At 59.3% G+C, this 19817-nt stretch overlaps 1 protein-coding gene across 4 annotated transcripts; it reads right to left on the reverse strand.

Moving 5' to 3' along the window:
* Positions 1 to 495: 495 nt before the first annotated feature.
* TBKBP1 (TBK1 binding protein 1) lies at positions 496 to 17927 on the reverse strand. 4 transcript variants are annotated; one of them, XM_072780299.1, is made up of 10 exons: positions 17674 to 17927; positions 15442 to 15701; positions 14957 to 15079; positions 14610 to 14714; positions 13414 to 13594; positions 12657 to 12832; positions 12385 to 12446; positions 3826 to 3944; positions 2935 to 3656; positions 496 to 2094 (listed from the first exon to the last, which is right to left on the reverse strand). In XM_072780299.1, the coding sequence occupies exons 2-10, from the start codon at positions 15664 to 15666 to the stop codon at positions 1966 to 1968; spliced, it is 1842 nt and encodes a 613-aa protein (XP_072636400.1). In that variant the 5' UTR covers positions 15667 to 15701; positions 17674 to 17927; the 3' UTR covers positions 496 to 1965. The 4 variants fall into 4 exon arrangements, with proteins under 4 accessions (XP_072636400.1, XP_072636401.1, XP_072636399.1 ...); XM_072780300.1 differs by lacking the exon at positions 17674 to 17927 and adding an exon at positions 16111 to 16977; XM_072780298.1 differs by lacking the exon at positions 17674 to 17927 and having other exon boundaries at positions 12657 to 12829; positions 15442 to 16097.
* Positions 17928 to 19817: the final 1890 nt, after the last annotated feature.

Below are 19817 nucleotides of genomic sequence, written 5' to 3' on the forward strand. Positions count from 1 at the left end.
CCGGACTCCAGGATCATGCCCTGGGCCAAAGGCAGGTGCCAAACCAATGAGCCACCCAGGGATCTCTCTATACCTGTTTTATTTTTTTAATTTTTATTTATTTATGATAGTCACAGAGAGAGAGAGAGAGAGGCAGAGACATAGGCAGAGGGAGAAGCAGGCTCCATGCACCGGGAGCCCGACGTGGGATTTGATCCCTGGTCTCCAGGATCGCGCCCTGGGCCAAAGGCAGGCGCCAAACCGCTGCGCCACCCAGGGATCCCCTATACCTGTTTTAAATAAGCTCCATGTCACAAGTCATTTGTGGCCACTTGCATACCCATGTCTCCACAATCACCCTAAAATATGGATGGATGGCCCATGCATCTCCTCCTTGTTCAGTGCCCACTTTGCTATGGTTGTGGTTCCTTGAGAGTTTGCAAAACCTCCTGCTACCAAGGGTTTTCTCTCCCCACCCCCACCCCCCACCTCAGCCATGGAGGGCACAGACCAAGAGCAGATGGAACAGGTAAGTTTTATTTGGATTTCAACTTGTTCAGAGAGCTCAGGGGCCCCCACCTCCCTCTCCAGGCCCCTTCCCCTTCCCCCACCCTAGGGGGACACTCAAGGTACAATGCCATGTGTCTCTGGAGTCCCTTGGCCCCTTCCTGCCTGACACACCTCTTCACTCCCCTGCGCTGAGGAGGAAGGGAGGGGTGTGAGGAGGCGGGGGAGGGGGGCCTGGAAGTGTTGGATCAGAATGGGACATGCACTGACAGTAGCGCCCACTGCCACCGGCCCCGGGGCTGAGACCTGGGAGACGCTCGCAGTGGTGGTAGTGGTGGGGGGGAGGTTGGATTCATCGTGGGGCAGCAGGCTCTTGCCGCAGGAAGCTCCCCACCTCAGCCCTGGGGACCCCCTGGCCTCCTGCTTACCCATCCTTCTGAGGGTACAACTCTGAGGTAGATTTCACAGAGGGAATGTGGGTCACTGGGGGATGGAAAAGGGGTTAGCTCTTTTGAAGTTGATCTCCAACAGCACCCTGGGCCCATCCGCAGGTTCCGGCCTGGGAGGCAGGGCTGATGACACCCACCCAAATAACAGAGGCCGAGTCACACACGGGCTCCAGGGCACCCGTGGTGTCACCTGTGGTATCAGGGACCCGACTAGGGTAAGGGTGGAGGGGGGCATCTGTCTTAACAATCTGTGTCCTGGTGCTAGTGGGATGTGGGGACCTGGGAGGCTGGCACAGATACTGCCCTGGCCTGGGGGTCACGGTGCAGGGTGTCCCCTGTGCCCCCTGCCCTCAGGGCAGCCTCTGCAGGCTGAATCCTCCCAGTCCTGCAGGGTCCTCCCTCTCCACTCCTACCCTCCCTATTCCCCAGAGGAGCAGAGCATGAGGAGAACAGGACAAGCCTGCAGGCAATGGCCAGAAACAAGATGCCTCCTTCCCCCAAGGGGGCCCTGTGCCAAGAGCCCCAAGCTGGCCGTAGGATGGAGGAACCGGTATCAGTGTACAAGGCAGGCTCCGGGCCCCCACAGGGAGGCACTCCCTGGACAGAGCACAGCCTGAGGAAGATGGACATCTGGGGAGAGGCTGGGGGAGCGCCCAGAGTCCTCTGACACCCTCCCCCTCCCCTGGGCCCAAGCACTAGACATCTTCTTGGATCCAACCCTGTCTTGAGAACGGAAAGGCAGAGGGAGAGGCTGGGTGGGGTAGGCCCCTCCCCATCCCAGCCCAGATCCCTACCTCCCCAGCAGAAGCCAGGGAGCTGGGGAGAGCCTCGGCTGGCCTTCCAGGAAGAGCCAGGGCTGAGTGGTGCCTAGACCAGGGAAGACGGCACACACATGGACTCAGTAGCTAGTGGAGGTATCTGGGGGTCGCAAGGGGCAGGGGCCCCCCACGAGATTCATGCAGCATTCAAAGTGAGTGTTTGGGGGTGATGAGAGAAGATGGAGAAACAGCCAGTGGGTGGGCGAGGCACCCTAGATCTTGCTGTTCTCCAGGTGGGAGTCAATGTGTTTGATGAGGGCATCATCTGGGTACCCGACGGGGAAACCTAGCTGGCAGAGGGGGCAGCTGCGGATATCAGAGCCCACTGTCTCCATCAGCAGCTGTGGAGAGAAAGGGGAGTCACTTATGGTCCCCAATCCTCCCTCGTGGTCCCCACAGCCCAGCCTGCCCTTTCCTGAGACCCAGGGAAGGCAGGGCTGTCACATGCAGAAAAGGTCTGCTTACCCTTTGTTGGGCACCATCCCTCCTCCACCCCCCTCCCTGCCACCTTCCACCAGTTCAGCATCCACTCCCCCAACCCAGGGCACAGGACCCCAGGAGGTGTGTATGCTCAGCCTGCCAGGGCATCTGCAATAATGAGGGAAGCCAAGACCCAGACATGCCCCCAGAATGACTAAGACACGGCTCCCAGATAACTCAAAGCAATGGATAATCCCAAACAATGTATAACCCAAAAATAATTTTCTATCTGGCTTTAGAATATATTTTGGTCCTTCCAGGTGGCAAGGGTTGGCTCTGACATTCAGGAAGCTCATTATTTCAGTGAAACGATAGAGCCCTGAGACAGACTGTCTTCTAGGACAGCCGGGAAAGAGAAGCGGCTCTGAGGCCAGATGGAGGGAACTGGATGAGCAGGCCTGTCCTCGCGTGGGCCCAAGACCTGTGGCAGTCATCACGTCCTCCATCCCTAGTGTAACAGCAGAAGGCTTTCGGCTCACTGTCTCGCTCTCAGGAACCCTCTAATGGATTTAGGGCATATAATCACTGCCCTCATTTGGCAGATAAGTAAACCGAGGATCAGAGAGGGTCAGTAACTTGTGCGCGGTCTCGCAGCTTCTAAGGGTGAGGCCCGGAATGGAACCCAGGCCCACCCACGCGAGCACCGGGGCAGAGGCAAGTGCGGCCCAGGGGAGGGAGCCCCTCGCGGGCGCCCCACTCACGTTGATGGACGGCCAGGACTGCGCGTGCTCGGCGTGGGCGTAGGCGGCGGCCGGCGCCTCGGGGATGGGGAAGCCCGCGCAGAAGGAGGCGCAGCGGATGGTGCCCGCCTCGGGGCTGGGCGGGCTGGCGGGCACGGCCCACTCCTCCTCCTCCGACGGCTGCTTCTCGAAGCGCAGCCGGATGCCCTCGAAGGCGCGCCGCGGGCTGAGCGGCCGGCCGGGCCCGTAGAGCTCGCCGTAGGCCCGCGGCTTGGGCAGCGTGGCGGCCTCGGCCTGCAGCCAGGGCGGGGGGGCGCCCGCGTAGGCCGCGCCCTCCGCCAGCTCCGAGTAGCTGCGCCGGCCCTGGAAGCCCGCCTTCACGTGGTGGCTGGGCGGCTTGGCGTAGGCGCGCTCGGCCGGCGTCCGGTCGCCCGGCGGCGGGGGCGGCGGGGGCCGCGGCTGCGGGGCCGGGCAGGCGGGGGGCCCCGGGGAGCGGCGCTGCGGGCTGGGGGGCTGGCAGGGCGGCGGCACCGGCGAGCGGCGCTGCGGGACGGGCGACGGGCAGGAGGGCGAGGCGGGCGAGCGGCGCTGCTGGGGCGAGGGGCACGGGGGCCCGGGGGAGCGGCGCTGGGGGGCGGGGGACTGGCACGGGGGGCAGGGGGGCGCGGCGCGCGCGGGCGGGGAGGGCGAGGGGCACTGGGGGGCCGGGGAGTGGCGCTGCGACAGCGGCGAGTGCCTCTGGCCTGGAAGAGAAGCGGGACGGGCGGGCGGGGGGCGGACGGTGGCGGGGGGAGAGGGCGTCAGAGGCGGGGAGCCGCGGGCCGCCAGCGCCCCGCTGCCCGCCCCCCTCGGACCCAGCTCCGGGCCTCCCCTGCCCCGCCCCACCTCAGCCCCACCTCGGCGCCATCTCACCGCCACTCCGGGCCTGCTCCTGCAGCAGAGTCCTCAAGATCCTCCCCTGCAGGGAACTCAGCTCCCGAAGCCGGCCCAGCTCCTCAGTCAGCTCCGTGTAAGCCAGCGCCAAATTCACCCTAAAAGACATCCCCAGGCAAGGCTTGACTCCAGCCTGCCCGACCCTGAGGTCAGAGGGCAGGGAGTTGAGGAAGGGAAGGGAGGTGGCTTTACTGTCGCCGCTGTGGAGGGAGAACTGGCTGTGCCCCAACCTCTGGCTCTCCTGGGGCTCTCCTACCCCAAGGGAGAAATCCTCTTGGGCTTTACGGTCTACCTCAAACACTGCCTCTTCCAGGGAGCCTCCCTCTCTTCCCAGTGAACCTTACCTTAGGCTAGGGCTGTGGCTCCCAGACCACAGGCTGGGGAGCTCAGTGATTCCAAGGGGTCCCTGAATGCGTGTGTTCACCAAGCACTGCCTGTAGCCTGAGCACATCTGATACAGGTGTATGTGAATGTGAGCACATCTGATACAGGTGAATGTGAAAACATGTGAATGTTTTTCTAATCTATGCAGAAGCTGTGGTGACAAACAGATTCACCAAAAAACGGCACTGTATTTAGAGTAGCTTTTAGTTAACTGTGAATTTTCTCAAAGAGCGAATACTAAAAGTGTGAGTACAAACTGTGTGTTGGGGGCAGGGGTCCGTGAGGAGTCCTCACCATTGAAAGGCCGGGGACCCCAGTGTTGTACCGCCTAAGAAGACCCCCTTTCGTAAGTAAAGACATGGCCTTCTGGCTCGGCAGAGGAGCCAAGTGATAAGCTTAAACCCAAGTCCACCAAGTTCTCAGTCCACCGCCTCGCATCCACGTCAGAGCTGCCCCTAAGAGTGGTGCACCTCCCGGGATCTCCAGGGAGTCCTTTACACGGAGGTCTTTGTGAGCAGCGGCTACATACCACACACCTCCAGAGGGTGCCACGCACAATAAGCACTTATCAGAAATTGCCCTGTTCTGGAACTGCATTGGCAGTTCTTCAAAAGGGAGCATTATATTCCCAGTACCTTGCCCAGGCCTGGCACCCAGAAGATGGTTGGGAAGTAAAGAATGAGTTAAGCCTCCCTATCTGTTTGCCTTTCTTCTTCCATTTCTTCCTCCCACTGCCTCCTGGGCACCCACCTGCGTGGAGCTGGAACAGGCTCTGAACTTAGCAAAGACTTCACCCACTTCCTTTTCTCTTCCTTTCTCTTTGGGTCACTCTGACCCAGGACTACAGAAGGTTCTCTCTCTCAGCACTGACCTTCCCCTCTCCCAGCCTGGGCTGTGCACCACCAGGGAGCCCTTCCTGACCTCACATGCCTCTCTGTGGTCGCCTTGGGTCACTGCTTTCATCTCTGTTTGGGGCTTGGACACACAGCCTGCGAGGCGGGGGCTTGGTTTCCTTGGATCTCCCCGCTCCCTCACCAAGTCCAGAAGGGACTCCTGAACTTTGTGGAAGGTAGGGCTGGAGGGAAGTGGCAGGGAGAGGCTCAGCCACTCTAGCGGATCTCCTCCCAGGGGATGCCCTCTTGCTCCAGGAGCTGTAGGGAGCTGGGCATGAATGGTGCTGGGGGAGGTATCTCCAAACCCTGAGGAGCCTGTCCCTATTCTGATGTAATGGTCATGGGAGAGAGGATGCGTGTGCAAGGGAGGGAGTGAAGGCTGGAGTGAGGCCAGTTGAGTGTGAGGAACAGGGTGTGTGTGTGTGTGTGTGTGTGTGTGTGTGACCCTGGAGGAGAGAAGGGGAAGTCTTGAGGTTAGGGCTTCAGAGGGCAGGAAAAGCTGAGGTGCAGAGGGTAGATAATGACTGAGCTCCTTCACTCTGCGCTCTCTGCTCACTGGCTGGTTCTCTCTTGCTAGTCCCCGGGGCAAGCTGGGTGATGGGGGAGGCAAAAGCCCCTCCCACAACAAAACTATTTTTAACCCATTTGGGCCAAAGCCAAATTATTGCAAAGAGGCTGGGATTCTGGGGGACAAGCCCACTTCCTAGGGAGAGGGCTCACTACCCATGTGGGGATGCACAGGGATGGAAGGGAGCAGAGAGGAGGAAGTCCTTTGGGGAACCCTGGCCGAGGTGCTGGAGGCTCAATCCCATCATGTCTCAGCCCTCATGTGATGTGTCCTGTGTTCCCTGAGATTAATCTCATGGGTCTTTGGGAAGAAATGGCATCTCCCCCATCAGACCAGAAGGTCCAGCCTGCATGTCCCACGTTAAACTGGGGACTCCCCAAAGACAGGCTCCCCTCTGCAGACTGGGCAAGGAGCTCTGTCTCCCCATCAGACTGGGGGCTTTAGAGCACCATGCTGACCCCTCGTTGGTGGGAGAGGAGGAGGCTCTGAGCAGGGCACTGATGGGAGCATCTCCCCTCTGACTAGCAGCCGCTAGTTTCTCTCCCCATCCGCCTATACTGCTGTATCTCAGTGACAGATACAGGTCGTTGCCTTCACACCCTGCTTTGGAGATCTCACCTGCCACACTCAGTTCCCGGGCTCCTATCTCTCCACTTGCCTTCCTCCCCTTGTCAGCAGCTACCCCAGTTCCTACTGCCCTGCTCCTGACACCCTCCTCACAGAAAAACAGACAGGCCAGCAGGAAGTAGAGGGAAGAAGCCCAGAGCCCAGAATGCCCAGCCCCTCCCCAAGCTCTGCCCAGGTACTGGGAGAGGGGGCTGGTGAGGGCAGGTGAGGATCTTCCTCCTGGAGCACCGGGCAGCCTCATGGGCAGCCTCACAAAGATGTCTAAGACTCCCCTGAGCAAGGTGGTGGGGCCTGACCTCCTGACATCCCCTGGCCCTTAGGAGCTTCAGGACCGCCCCTATCTTCAAGCATCTCTTCCCACCTCAAGATGCACAGGCCCAGGCTGCTAAATTCGCTAACGACCTGAATGACTCACATTAGAAAACACTGCCAATTCAGTGGAAAAAAATCTCAACTTCACAACACAACCAAGGCTTGCGCACATGCACCTGAATACACATTCCATTTCCTGGCTTCCCGGCCCACACCTGAATGCTAGTTCCCACCATCACGACTGTTTGGGAAGCATGGGTCAGGTGAATGGCAGCCGATGGCTGCTCTGGAGCACCTTTTTATCGCTTAAAGTATGGGGGAAAGTTCTATCTACATCTCTCAGAACCTGGGAGGGACCTAGGGAGAAAAGAATGATAGATGATCTTTATGAGTGCTTGACACGGGCCTGGCATCATTCTAAACAACATTCCTGAATCTTGCCAACAACCCCAAAGTGTTGCCACTCCTCTCTCATGTTACAGATGACAAAAGTGAGGCTTACAGAGTCATCAAGCTGAGGAGCAGTGGAGGTACTGAAACAGAGCTCTGGCCCCCAGGCCACTGACCGCTAAGCAATGTACTGCCTTCCAAGAAGATCAGGAAGGGGTGGGGGACAGGAAGGTGGCAGAAGGGAAAGATGAGGAGGCAGCGGCTGGGGAGTTCCACAATAGCCTGAGCATCACCACCCCTGCCCCCGGAGAGAAGAGGAAGGTGATAGATGTTATGGGAAGATCAAGGCTATTAAGAAGCTGGCTCAAGGTCACAGAGCCGTGGTGGCACAAAACAGGGATTCAAACCTGCTCTTGGCACCTCAGCCTGCTGAGCTGGCACCTCAGAGGAGCCAGAGTGCAAATGACAGAGCTGGCAGGAAGGAGGACTCCCTCCACTGCAGATCTTTCCATCCTTCATTGATTTATCCTTTCATTCATTCTTTCCACGAATAATTCAGGGATCTCAAAATTTCATCTAGAAATAATGATCTTTACGGTGATTGATAAAGCAATCGAGATGAGGACAGTCAGGAACATCCTCCTCTGCTGAGAGGCTCTTTCTACCCCAAACCAACTGTGAGGCACATGGATTTGGTGGTGCCTTCCAGGGAAGTTCACTGAGTGCCCGTGCTGGGTGGGCCACCATGAGGGCCAGTGCGGGGCCATGGGATTGGAACTAGGGATGGACACAAAGCCACAAGCAAGGCTGGGGTCAGGCTCAGATGAGGGCTGGGGCTGACAGTTCCATTTTCCATCAAATCAGGACTGTGGACACAGCTGGGGTCAGGACGAGGGGCAGGGTTAAAGGCAGGGCTGGGATCAGTGTCGGGGTAGGACTGGGGTCAAGATCAGACCAGAGCTGGTCCTGGGGTTAGAATAAGCAGCTGACTCAGGCTCGGGAGGCCAACAGACATCCAGCATTCCCAGCCCTTCCAGCTTTGCCCAGAGCTGCCCCCCACCCCTGCCAGCTGCTCCCAGCCAGCTCAGCCTCGTGGGGGACTTTAGGGACCAAACTTTCCACCACCCACGGGCACACCCAGCATCAGTCTTCCCGCCCGACCCTCGGGGAGGGAACCACAGGCACCCGGCCGTGGAGCGGACTTGAGGTTGCGGGCCACGGGGAGGAGGAAGTCGCTCTGCAACAACCCAGTGCTCTACCACTTCCTTTTAGGCGCCTTGAGCCCCTCCACTCTCCTCAACCAGCTATGACTCGAGGTCCACAGAGCCCCTGGCTCTTCGTGGCAGCCTTGCCACCTTCCCAGCACAGCTCGATGTTCGCTGCATCTGGAAAGCCTCCCCAGCTACCACTCAGCCCAGCAGCTCGCACTGGGCTGGGAACCAGAGGGTGGGTGTCGGGAGGGGTGGGGCACATGCATCCCAATTTGCCCAGGACTCAGGACCATCCTGGCTCACACCACTTGCCCCAGCGTAATTACTAAGGTTTTGAAATGTTTACATGTTGAAAATTTCACTTTCAGAACTGATCAGGTTTGGTCAAAAAAAATCATCTGATCATCCCTCGTCCGAGAGCCTCCTACCTGAGGAAGAACCTGAACCAGAAAGATACCACAGAGGTACTATCGGCCCATCTGCTCAGGACCCACTTTGTATTTTCACACTTAACTTCCTTGAACCTCAGTTTGCCCAGCAGTAGAAGGGGACAATGCCCCCGCCACATTCTCTGGGAGAGGATGAGTTTGTAGGTAAACTGCCTCACCTAAGGTCCTGCATGGACATGGACATGGACGAAGAATCAGGAGTGCCCAGGACACAGGTGGATGAAGACAGACATTCATTTTGATCCTTTTTTGGAGATACCAACCAGCTCAATGACTCTGGCTTAAGAATGAAGGGAGTGTACACCACTTCCCATCCAGTAGACTGTGGGGAAGAGCTGCTCTCTGCCTTCCTGGCAAGGAAAAAGTCAGAGGCAGATTCAAAGCCCACCAATCCCTCAGACCACAATGAGAGCTGCTCCCCACCCTTGGGGAGTCCCAGGGCTGCAAGTGCTCAGGGGTTAATTCCTGTGAGCACCCTTGCCCTGGCTGAAGGAGATTTGAAAGAAAGGAAGTAGGGAGGGTGAGAAGCGTGAAGGGGGAGGCCCTGGGCCTGCTGGTTCTGGGGCATGAAACTAAGTTCAGGGTACATGGGGACGGGGGTCTCCGACTTCCGTCCTGACCCACCCCACACTGCCCTTGACCTCTGTGCAGAGTTTCCATCCTCTCTCTCCGAGTTCACACTTCTCCCCCACCACTAACCGCAGCCCACGCAGAGGCTTGTGGGCGGAGAGAGGGCTGGGGGGGGGGGGGTGGCGGAAAAGAGCCAGGGCTGCAGCACTGAGCCCCCCACATCGGGGGGGAAAGCAAGCCCTATGGTTCTCTCCCTCATCGCTCACAGTGAGCCCCCATCTTCTCTCTGGGAGTCCCCCTCCGTCACTGGGCCCTCACTGTCTTCACGGGCCTGCCTACTTGAGCCCCCAGCCCCCTCAACGAACCCCAACTCCACAATTTCCCCTCCGCCCTCAGCACTAGCCACGCCCTCAGAAGGGCCACACCAGGACCTATGACTCTGAGCTGGGCTCAGAGGGGAGGCAGCTGTGGGTTCTGCGCACCCACCTTGACTGAGACCCCCCTCCTCCTACGGTCTTTACCTCTGTGCATCCTAAGGAGTAGGCTGGTCTTCACTCTCACCCTCCCTCGTCATTGCCTTTGGTCCCTGACTGACCTCCAACAGCTCTTCTTCTGGGACACTCTGTCCCTTGGGCACCAGCTACTAGGTGCTGGGCTGACCAAATAGCAGGGCAATCGTGACCGGAGGTCAGACCCGGAGGGTGGCAGAGTGGCTTGGTCTGGTCTGGACAGCCACTTTCAGAGGTACACTAATGACCAGAGCTGGCGGACTGGGGACTGGGATGGGAAGGACTGGGAATCTTTGGGGCCCAGACTGCCTCACAAGCCTGTCCCTTCAGCATGGGTAGGACCACTGCAGGGAGAGTAGAGGGAATTAATCGCAGTGGCAGTATAAGGGAGGATATTTTAACAGGACTCCCAGAGTAAAACTGGCTGCCCTAGAGGTATCCAAACTGAGACAGGTAAGCAGGAACACACAAGGCTCCCACAGATGGGCAGCCTGGATCCAGGGATTTCCCTCGCCCCCCTGTGCGTAACCTAGCCCTGCAGTCCTTTCCTAGGAAAGTCCACAGGGACAGCTCCCACTAGCCTGGACGGTCTGGACGAAGTGGAAGGAAGAGGAGGGGCTGCTGGGGGAAAGTGAGCTGAGAGCAGGTGACTGAGGCTTCAGGTGGGAGGACAGGGGAGGGAGCACTCGGGAAGCAATTACCAAAAGGAGCTGAGTTTATAAGAAAATAAAACTGCCGGGGGAGTGAGGACTTCCTCTGAGAATTAACTCTTGCCAAGCTGGGGCTGTCCAGAAATGCTCTGCTTGCAAAAAAGTGTGAAGCTTGGCAGGCAGAGCCTGGCTGGCTCTGGGGTGAGAGGTCCAGAAGGCACCGATGCAGAGTCCCAATCGTCGGGATGGAGGGGAGGAGCCAGAGGTCACCTCTGGTAAGAGTGGCTCCGGCCAGCCCCTGGGCAAAGCCAAAGCGCAGCTTCCTCAAGCCAAAGGGATGGGGTGGGAAGGGAAGGGAAGGGAAGGGAAGGGAAGGGAAGGGAAGGGAAGGGAAGGGAAGGGAAGGGGCTGTGCTGGCCACAGGGGCAGGCAGCATGGATGCTCTGATCTCTACCAGCACCTTATGGGAGGAGTTCTTTCTCTCGCTCACTTACAGCCCTGACCCCTTGGAATCCACCATTCCTTCTTTGGCCTCCCACCCTTATCACCTTCCTCTCACATCTCTCAGTAATGACTGACCTCTGAGTCTACAAGGGAAACCTGGGGTCACAGAGCTGAAGTCGGTAAAGCAAAGCCACTCAGCATCCCTGGGAGGATTCAGAGCCTGGCTGTTCAGATTCCAGCCCTGCCAAAAAAAGTCCTCTCTCTGGATTCCACCAGCTAGAGGAGCCTTCACTGCTGGTCTGCTAAGAGGGGGTTGGACTCACTGAGCCATAAAAGGCTCTGTGCTATAACTTTTGAGGCAAACTAGGCTTCTAGAATGTGTGTGTGTGTGTGTGTGTGTGTGTTCTGAGTTTGGGCACATGGGCTAGGATGGGCTCTGAGCCTCAGCCACAAGCTAGGGTGCACCACTGCACAGGCACCCCAACACCGCCTAGCAGCCTAGCTGAGGGATCCCACCTACCAGTCCCACAAATTAGGTTCTCACACCCCACTACTATCACAGCTCCACCCAGGCTCTTACCCCAGGGTGCAGAGAGAAGTGAGGGGTACCCCCAGGTGGCCAGAAGCTGGGAGGAAGGTGAGAAGGAAGCCTGCTGGAAGGAGGACCCCTGGGGTCCTATAGCTGGGGATACTGTGGGTTGGAGACTTCATTCCCATCCCTCTCTGGGCCCTGGCCCTCCCCTCCAATGAAAGTATGGAGCCTGTGCCACAGGACTGGTTTCAGGGGAGAAGGCTTAGGCGGAAGAAGGTTTGTGCTCTACTTCTCAGAAAGCGGGAGAGGGTGAGTTCAGGGTGCGGATGTGAAAAGCATCAGGCTCACTGCTATCAGGCTGCCATCGCCCTCTCCCTTGCTGCCCAGTGCTGCCCTAGAGGCCCCCACCATTCGACTCCCCACTGACGGAGCTCCATCCCTACTCCCTGCTGCCCTTCCCTCCCAGCTGGATTTCCAAGGGACACCCCAGCAGAACAGGCTCTCATTCCCCTCCCTGCAGCTACAGAACACAGTAAGCCCCTCTTCTCAGCCTCAGCTCTCTCCTGAAACAGGAAACAAGGCACCACAGATCCTGAAAGAGACCACTTTCTTCCTCCTCACCAGGGAGGGAACAGTTAACCCAACGAACTGGCCTTGTTACTGGGAGAGAAAATGGGGCCCCAGAGAGGCCTAAAAACTCACCAGGGGACACAGAACACAGCAGTAAAGCTGCTGAAAAAATCTCTCAGCCCCTGATACCTCACGGAGACATAAGTTTGGGTGCCAGAAGAAAGCAAAGGCAACATCCCAGAACTTCACCTCCTTCCTGTAAAGGATGCAAAGCCACACAAGCCAGCCAAACCCCACTGCCCTGATGCTAGAAAACAGGGCCTCTGAGCAACACAGAACAGGAGAAGTGAACCAAAAGGGGGACCTGGGAAATGCCGCCCCCAGGGCACAGAGATTATTAAGAGAGAGAGGATTTCAGATGGGACTTACTGATCATCCCCGACTCTTTTCACCCATGCCATGTCCCGCTCTGACTGATTGGAGGCGAGATCCTAGGAAGGAAGACTGAGGTCAGATGCCAGGATGCCAACGTAACCTTGCCCAGCCCTCCCCCCCACACACACACACCGCCGTTTACCATTCCCAGGGCCAGTCTATACCCAGTGAGGAAGTCCTGGGCCTCTAAAGGCTATTTGCTGCAGCCCCCAGGCCTCTATGGAGCTCTGGGCAGGGTCCTGGGTGCCAGTGCCCCTGCCCTTTACCTGGGCCCGGCTCTCTTGCAACTGCTTCAGCTCCCCCTGCAGCCGCTCGCACTCAGCCTGGAGCTGTTCCTCCCGAAGTTGAGCCCCCCGGGCCTCGCCCTGGGCAGCCTCCAGGGCCTCTTCCAGCCGCCGTCGCTCCAGCTCACTCACACTGGCTGTGGGGCCTGGCCAGCCTGCTACCAGGAGGGAGGATAAAGTCAGGCTAGGTCTGGCTGCTGGGACCCTCCACTGACTCCCAGAGCAGAAGAGATTGAAACAGGTGAGCGTGGCAGCATGAGAGATCCAAAGGGGCCAGCCAGAGGCCAGGTACCCCAAGATGCCTCTGCTGAGGGCCATAAAGAAGGAGGGCCTGAGCTGCTACTTCTAATCTTCCTGGAGGCCAGGGACAAAATAATACTGTGGCCTCGAATAGGGCTTCCCTGGCCACATTCAAATCTCCAAGCATCCTCTGGCCTCTGCTAATCAACACCTAGGACAGGATGGGGATTCTGAGTACAGGTGCCCTCTGCTGACACATACGAGAACTGCATGGGGGTAGCCAGGGAAAGCTGGTGGTAAGGGAGGGGGTGTTGATGGGAGACACTGCGTAAGGGAACAGGTGGGAAAGAGGGATACGGTAATTAGGGGAGAAATTTAAGACATTATAGTGGGGTGTCAACTATCAATCCCAGAAGGGAGAGGTGTCCAGTGATGCTGAAACAGGGGGGTAGGCTTGGGGACTCTAGGGCAGGAACATCGGGGGTCGTAGAGATCTCACCGTGACTCAAGCCAGATCCTCCTCTCAGTGCCAAGTAGTGCAGGTCCAGATCAGCACATGGTGGGCCAGGGGTGGGCGGGGGGCTGGGGCTGGGGAAGGCGGCGTCCCGGAGACTTTGCTGCTGTCGTAGCTGCTGTTCAAGGCCACAGATCTGCCGCAGGTGGGTCTCCACCAGGGCCCGCTGCGGGGAGAGACAAAGGGGTGGGGTCTGTGTGGGACCAGGGAACCCCTGAGGGCTTCACAAACCCAGGATTCCCCCACTTCTGGGAAGCCATCCCTCCTAAACTGAGCTGAGGCCCCAAGTCACACATCCCCACTGCACTGCACTCGAAGTGGCCACGAGTGTGAGGTCTTGTCTCCCAACAACTGCAATGCAGATGTTTCTGGCTGTTGCCCCTTTGCAAGGTTAGAGTTAATGCCTCTTCCCTGTCATGAACACACGGGACACTCAGAAGACCACAGGATCCCTCGGTCCAAACAGAGCCACCCCCTCAGAAGGGTAAGGACTTCTATTTCCAGATGTGACAACCATTCTGGACTTTGCCTGTCTCATCTATAACACGGGGATAACCACACTTACCTCGTAATTTTGTTATAAGCATTAAAATGAGTAAATGCATCTAAAGTGATCACATCAGTGCTTGGCACACACTAAAGGCCATGTTGAATGTTTATGATTCTTAAGGCAGAGCATTTTTACACAGATGCCCCGGAACAACCCAGCAATGCTGTTACCATGTGCCCTTTTCAGAGGAGGGACAGAGGCTAAGCGACTGGATCCAGGTCACAGGCAGGAGTTGGCAGAGACCGTGTGCTCTGACTCTGACGCCTGCCCACCTGCTCACACACGTGGCCATCCCCCTACTCAGAATCGCACACGTGCGGAGACCCATCCCAGCAGTCACAGAGACCCGATGACCTCTGCCCTCACTCACACAGCCTTCCAGGCACAGTGCCCCAGGCACAGAGTCGGCCCAGCACGAGACCCAAACATACACGGAGGCCCAGTCTGCTAGGCTGCATGGCCAGGGTGTGCTGGGAGTCACTCGCAATTTGTGTGACACGCTCAGCCCCACTCACCAGGGGGATGGGCACTCAGAGACACACAGGAACCCACAGACACACACACGTAGGGCTGCACACCGTCACACGACAAAGGTCACACCCTCAAGCACCCCCAGCTCCCTGGGCCTCACCATCTCCCCCAGCTCGGTCTCCAGGTCGCTCTTCTCCACGCAAAGTTTTTCATAAGCCTGGATCATCTCCCCAAGCTGTTCCTCCTGTTCCTTATTCTTCTGCAACTGGATGGGGCCCGGAAGGAGGGGAGGGCATGCCACGGTCAGGCCATCCTTGATGTGGGAGCCCAAGAGCTCCCCGAGCCTCCCGCCCACATGGCCAGCACCCAATGGAGGGGTGGGAGACGCCCAGCCCATTCTAGGGGAGACTGCGGCCACCTCTGATCAAGGAGACAGGGGCTGGGGTGTGGGGGAGGTGTTAGAAACACCGTGAAGCAAGGAGCTCAGGGAGCCCAGCCTGGGCTTACCTCATGCTGGAACTGGTTGAGCCGTTGCTGCAGGCTGACCTTCTCCATCTCCAGCAGGGAGCCATCCTTGATTTCATACAGGGAGAAGCCGTGCTCCTCTCCAAAGTCGTTGATCAGTGGGTACTGTGGGCAGGCAGGCCCTCAGGAGAGCTGGCACCCAGCTCCCTGGCTGGGCTTCAGCCTACGGCGGGCCCCCACCCCACAACCTGCCTTGAAGTCCTGGTCCCTCCGTCCCCTGCTCACTCGGGATCCACACAGCCTGGAGACATCTCCCACCAACCACATCTTGAGATCCAAGGTCCCACCCCTTCGGCCATCAGGATGCCTTCCTGACCCTTCCCATCCCTCATGGGAGACCCTCAAGTTCCTGAGTGTGGATCCTGGACTCTCTTTGGGATTCCTGGCCCTTGGCGGCCCCCATCCCAACACACACACAGCTAGCCACCCCCCCCCCCCCGGCTCCCCCATCTTCTCCAAGTTCTGACCTTGATCTCGTAGACTTTGAGACGGCGTCGGAGGGTGGCATTCTCCCTTTCCAGGCCTCCCAGCCGCTCCTTGATGTCCCCATAGGCTGTGATGAGGGCAAAGTGGGAGGCGGAGCACATGTCCCCCCCCAGCGAGGGGTCTCCTGGGGCATCCAGCCACACCTCACTGGGCCCCAGTGCCTCCTGGGTCAGGATGCTGATGTCATCTTCAAACATGGACTCCATGGCAAGGGCCCGTGCCTCGGCCCCCACTGGGCCTCCTGGGAGAGCAGGAGCAACGGTGGAGAGGGCAGCCTGGAGATTGTCCCTGATACCCCTGCGACCTGGGCCGAGGAACGCTGTGGCCGGGAATGCTGTGGCCCGCCGAGAGAGGCAGCTGGGGAGCTCCCATCCCATCTCCTCCCCAAACCACTAAGCCCTGTCTTTTCTGCTGCCTTTAGGGGAAGGTGCTACAACCAGCCAAAGACTTGGGGGTTAGAGGAAGGCCAAGAGGGCCAAGTAAGCCAGGCCGCCAGCAGCAGGGAAGAGTTCCTCCCAGAACTCAGGGAGACCTGTGGACAGGAAACGACTGCCTTCCTGTCAGGACCCTGCCAGGGACTGCCCTGATGTACTCCTCAGCCCCCCTTCACCCCCCCAGGCCTCAATTCCCCAAGCCCCTCCCCCAAGTACCTCCAGGCCAAGTTCATTCCCGGCCTCTGGCGCACCCCCCCCTCCTCCCTAAGCCCCAGTGCTTCTGGGAGAGTCAACCCCACCACAGCCAGGGCCGGCCTCTGTGGGGACCCCACCCAACTTCCCAGCTTCTTCCTGCAGGATCCCAGAGTTCAGGAAAAGGAAGTGCCTCCCCCACTCACAGCAGAGCTGTGGCAACCCTCCAGGCCTTCCTCGCCTCTGACCTGGGACCCACAGGAAGTCCTCCCTGACCTGGGACCCACAGGAAGTCCTCCCAGAGCGTCGGAGGGAACAACACCGTGGGGAGGAGAGGGGAGCCCTGCGAAGGGGCTGCCCAAGAATTCCCTAGCCCGCCAATGTGTTCCAACGTAGGGGAATGGGGAGCCCTGAGAGGGGGCAGGAATGACTCAGGGCTCGGAGAGAGTAGGCGAGGGGGTGCGTGTGTACTTCTCCCGGCCCTGTTTATGAATGTGTGTCTGTGGTTGGCATGTGTGGGGGGGAGTGTGTGTGTCTGTGAATGAGTGTAGGTGTGTCACAGTCAATGAGTGCCTTCGCAGGGCTGCGGCTGGGGGTCGGGAGTGGAGTTGGGAAGTGGCCCGGAGGCCGTGTGTGTGTGTTTGTGTGTGCACGCGTGCGTGAGCGTGTGTGAAGGGTGGGCACGTTCGGGGCCGTGTGTCACGTGAGGCACTATGGGAATGTCCGAGGTGTGTGTGTGCGCGCGCGCCGGAGCGTGTGTGCGCGTAGCAAAGGGGGCTCGGCTCGGCGTGGGGTGCGAGTTGAGGCAGTGGGGTCCGCGACCTCCCACGGCCCGGCGGCAGGAGCCTGGAGTGAGGAGGGCTCAGGCCTGCGCCCCCACCCCCACCCCCACCCCCACCCCCCACTAAGTACCAGGCAAACGCGTGTGACCGGGTCTGAGTAAGGAGTGTGTGCGCGTGTTTGTAGGGCCGGCCCCACCTTTAACCCCTTGCTCCCCGGGCAAATCCCCTCCCCCAACTCCGCCCGCCGGCGCTCACCACACCCCCTAGCCCCCCAGCCCGCCTCCTCGGGCCCAGCCCCACCGGCGAGGGCTCCGTGCCCGGGGCCGCCCCACAGGCGCTGCCCTCCTCCGCATTGCCCCCGGCCCGGGGCGCCGGCGGGGAGCCGCGGAGGGCGGCTGGGGAGGGAGTGCCCGCTCGGCCCCGGGCCCCTCCTGCGGCCCCTTTAAGGGCCGCCCTTTAAACCCCTTTAGCTCGGCCGACAGAAATTGTCGCCCCTCCCCTCTCGGGGGCCGAGACCACGCAGCCCCCTCCCCCACTGCCGGCCGAGCCCCGGCCCCCAGGCGGCCGTCCCCGGGCCGGGGAAGGGGGCTCCCGCGGCGGTGCGGCCTGAGGAGCGGCGGCGGAGGGGGAGAGGGAGGGCGGCGGGGGGGACGCGGGCGGCCGGCGCCGGACCCTTCCCCTCCCGGGCCCGCCGGGGCCAACTCGCGGCCGAGCGCCCGCCCCCTTCCTGCGGCCCACCCTGCGACCCCGGGGCCGGCCGGGGCGACGCTGCCCTCCCCCCGCCCCAGCCCCGCCGGGGACTCACAGCTGCTGCCGGTTCCTGCTTGTAATCGCCGCTTACCCCCTCCGCCTGCTCCCTCCCCAGACGGGCACCGGTGCCCCCACCCCCCTGGCACCGCGCTCCGCTCTCGCCCTGTCGCCGCCGCCGGGTCTCTCCCCACCCCCCACCCCTCCCCCCAGCCCCCCTCCCTCCCGCCCGCCCCGCTCCTCCTCCTCCTCCGCCGCCGCCGCTGCCTCCTCCTCCTCCCCGGCTGCTCCGGGTTTCTCCAGCTGGGAAGGCGCCCGGGACCCCGCGGCCGCCGCCACCACCACGTGGCGAGGGGCGGCCGGCCCCCGCGGTGCGGCGCGGCCTGGCAGCGCGCCCGGCGCCCCCCTCCCGGCTCCCCCCTCCCGGCTCCCCGCCGCGCCCGGCCCGCGCGCTCCGCGCCCCCTCCCCGACGCCTCCCTAACGCAGTGTGGCGTGGCGTGGCGTGTGTCGGGGGCGCCTGCGGCCGCGCAAGGGCTCGGGGACTCGTGGCGGCTTGCGTGGGGGCTGCATGGTTCGGGGCAAAGGGAAGCGATTTATTTGGGTTTGGGTTTGGGTTTTGGGCTTTGCCCTCTTGAGAAGGAAAATACTAGACTGACTCGTCGTGGCTCTTGGGGGCGGTAGCCTTGCTCTGATAATAGATACACTGAGCATAGGGTCTAATCGGAGCGATTAGAGTTAAATTTGTTAACTTCTTCGGAAGTGAGAGTGAACTAAGGAGGTCAAAGGTTCCTTAAGGAAGGGAAACCGCTTTCCTCTCCCTAACACAATCCCCGCACCCCCAGGCCAGTGAAATGAAGAAATGGCACATTTCGCCCTTCCATAAAGATTATGGGAGCACCTGCCAAACTGCTGGGCAGGAGACACAAGTTTTTTTTTTTTTTGTTGTTGTTGTTGTTTTGCCACTTTCCCACTGTGTGACCTTGGGCAAGTTACTTAACCTCTCTGAGCAAAGTTGGAGATAATTCCCAACCCAGGCAACCATGGGAGGAAGAATGGAGAATCAGAACTAAAGGTGCTCTGTGAATCCTCAGGAGGTGTTAATGAGTCATTTCGATTATTCCTTGATGGATTAAAAAACGTGGGCAGAAGCATGGTCAGCCTGGCTGCAGGTAGTGAATGATCAGGAGAAACTCCGAGGGACTCTGGCTGACTCCTGACAGGCCAACCCTGGAAGCAGGGTGTGTAGGCTTTTGGTAAGCTCAGTGTTTAGCTGTGAAGCCTCTCATCTGGAGGGAAGGTTCAGGCTGCTGGGAACCAGAGCGTACTCTTCTGGGCCCTGGAGGGAGGAGGGATGAATGTGGGAGGGGGAGAAGAGGAAAGAAAAGGCTTCTTCCTCCTGAGCTTTTGAGAAGCAGCAACAACAGCAGCTCTGTAGGGAGAAGATTGGATTTAGGGGTGAGCTTGTCCTCCTGGGAAAGCCAGCAGGGGCTGTGGACTCTACTAGGAGGGGGATTCTCAACTGGCTTCCTTCCTCCTCCTCCTACTGGGTTCCTTTTATAGTCTAGAACAGGAAGGCAGGTCAGCTACTTGCTCTCTGAGGCACAAGCTCTCAGAGCCATGTGGGACAATCCACCTTGTCCTCTGTATAGGAAGGCTACTGGGCTAGGTGTCCATCACCCCACTAATCCCGAGGGGTTGGCAGGTGTTACCTTCCTTAATGCTGCACAAGGTTCTCTTCTGAGGCAGAGGACCAGGCAAAAGATGAGAGGCTAGGCTAGAAGTTATGGGGCTGGCCATCCACTGCACCTGTGAATCTGGCAAGCCCTCCCTCACTGGAAAGGGTAATGGTTCCAGGTACCCATCTGAACACTCACTCTACAAAATAAGTTGTCCACCGTTGCTGCTCCTGGGCTGCTCGGGGTACAGGCCTAGGTCCCAGCTACATGGTTTATCCTGAGTTCTAGGTGGTTGGTGGCAAAAGCCCAACAGAGGTTAGACCTGGTTTAGGTGATCCTAAAATGCCACTGCTCCCCTATCTGGACCTGATCTCATTGCATTCTTCGTGTTAAGGTTCTGTTGTGCCAGACAGTTCTGAGAGCAGGGTCTGTATCCTATCCATCTTCATATCTCCAATGCCTTGAGAGTACCTGCTCACTACACATTTTTTCTGGAAAGACTTAAAATATATATATATATATGTA

Source organism: Canis lupus, chromosome 16 (assembly GCF_048164855.1).
Source record: "Canis lupus baileyi chromosome 16, mCanLup2.hap1, whole genome shotgun sequence".
Lineage (NCBI taxonomy): Eukaryota > Metazoa > Chordata > Mammalia > Carnivora > Canidae > Canis > Canis lupus.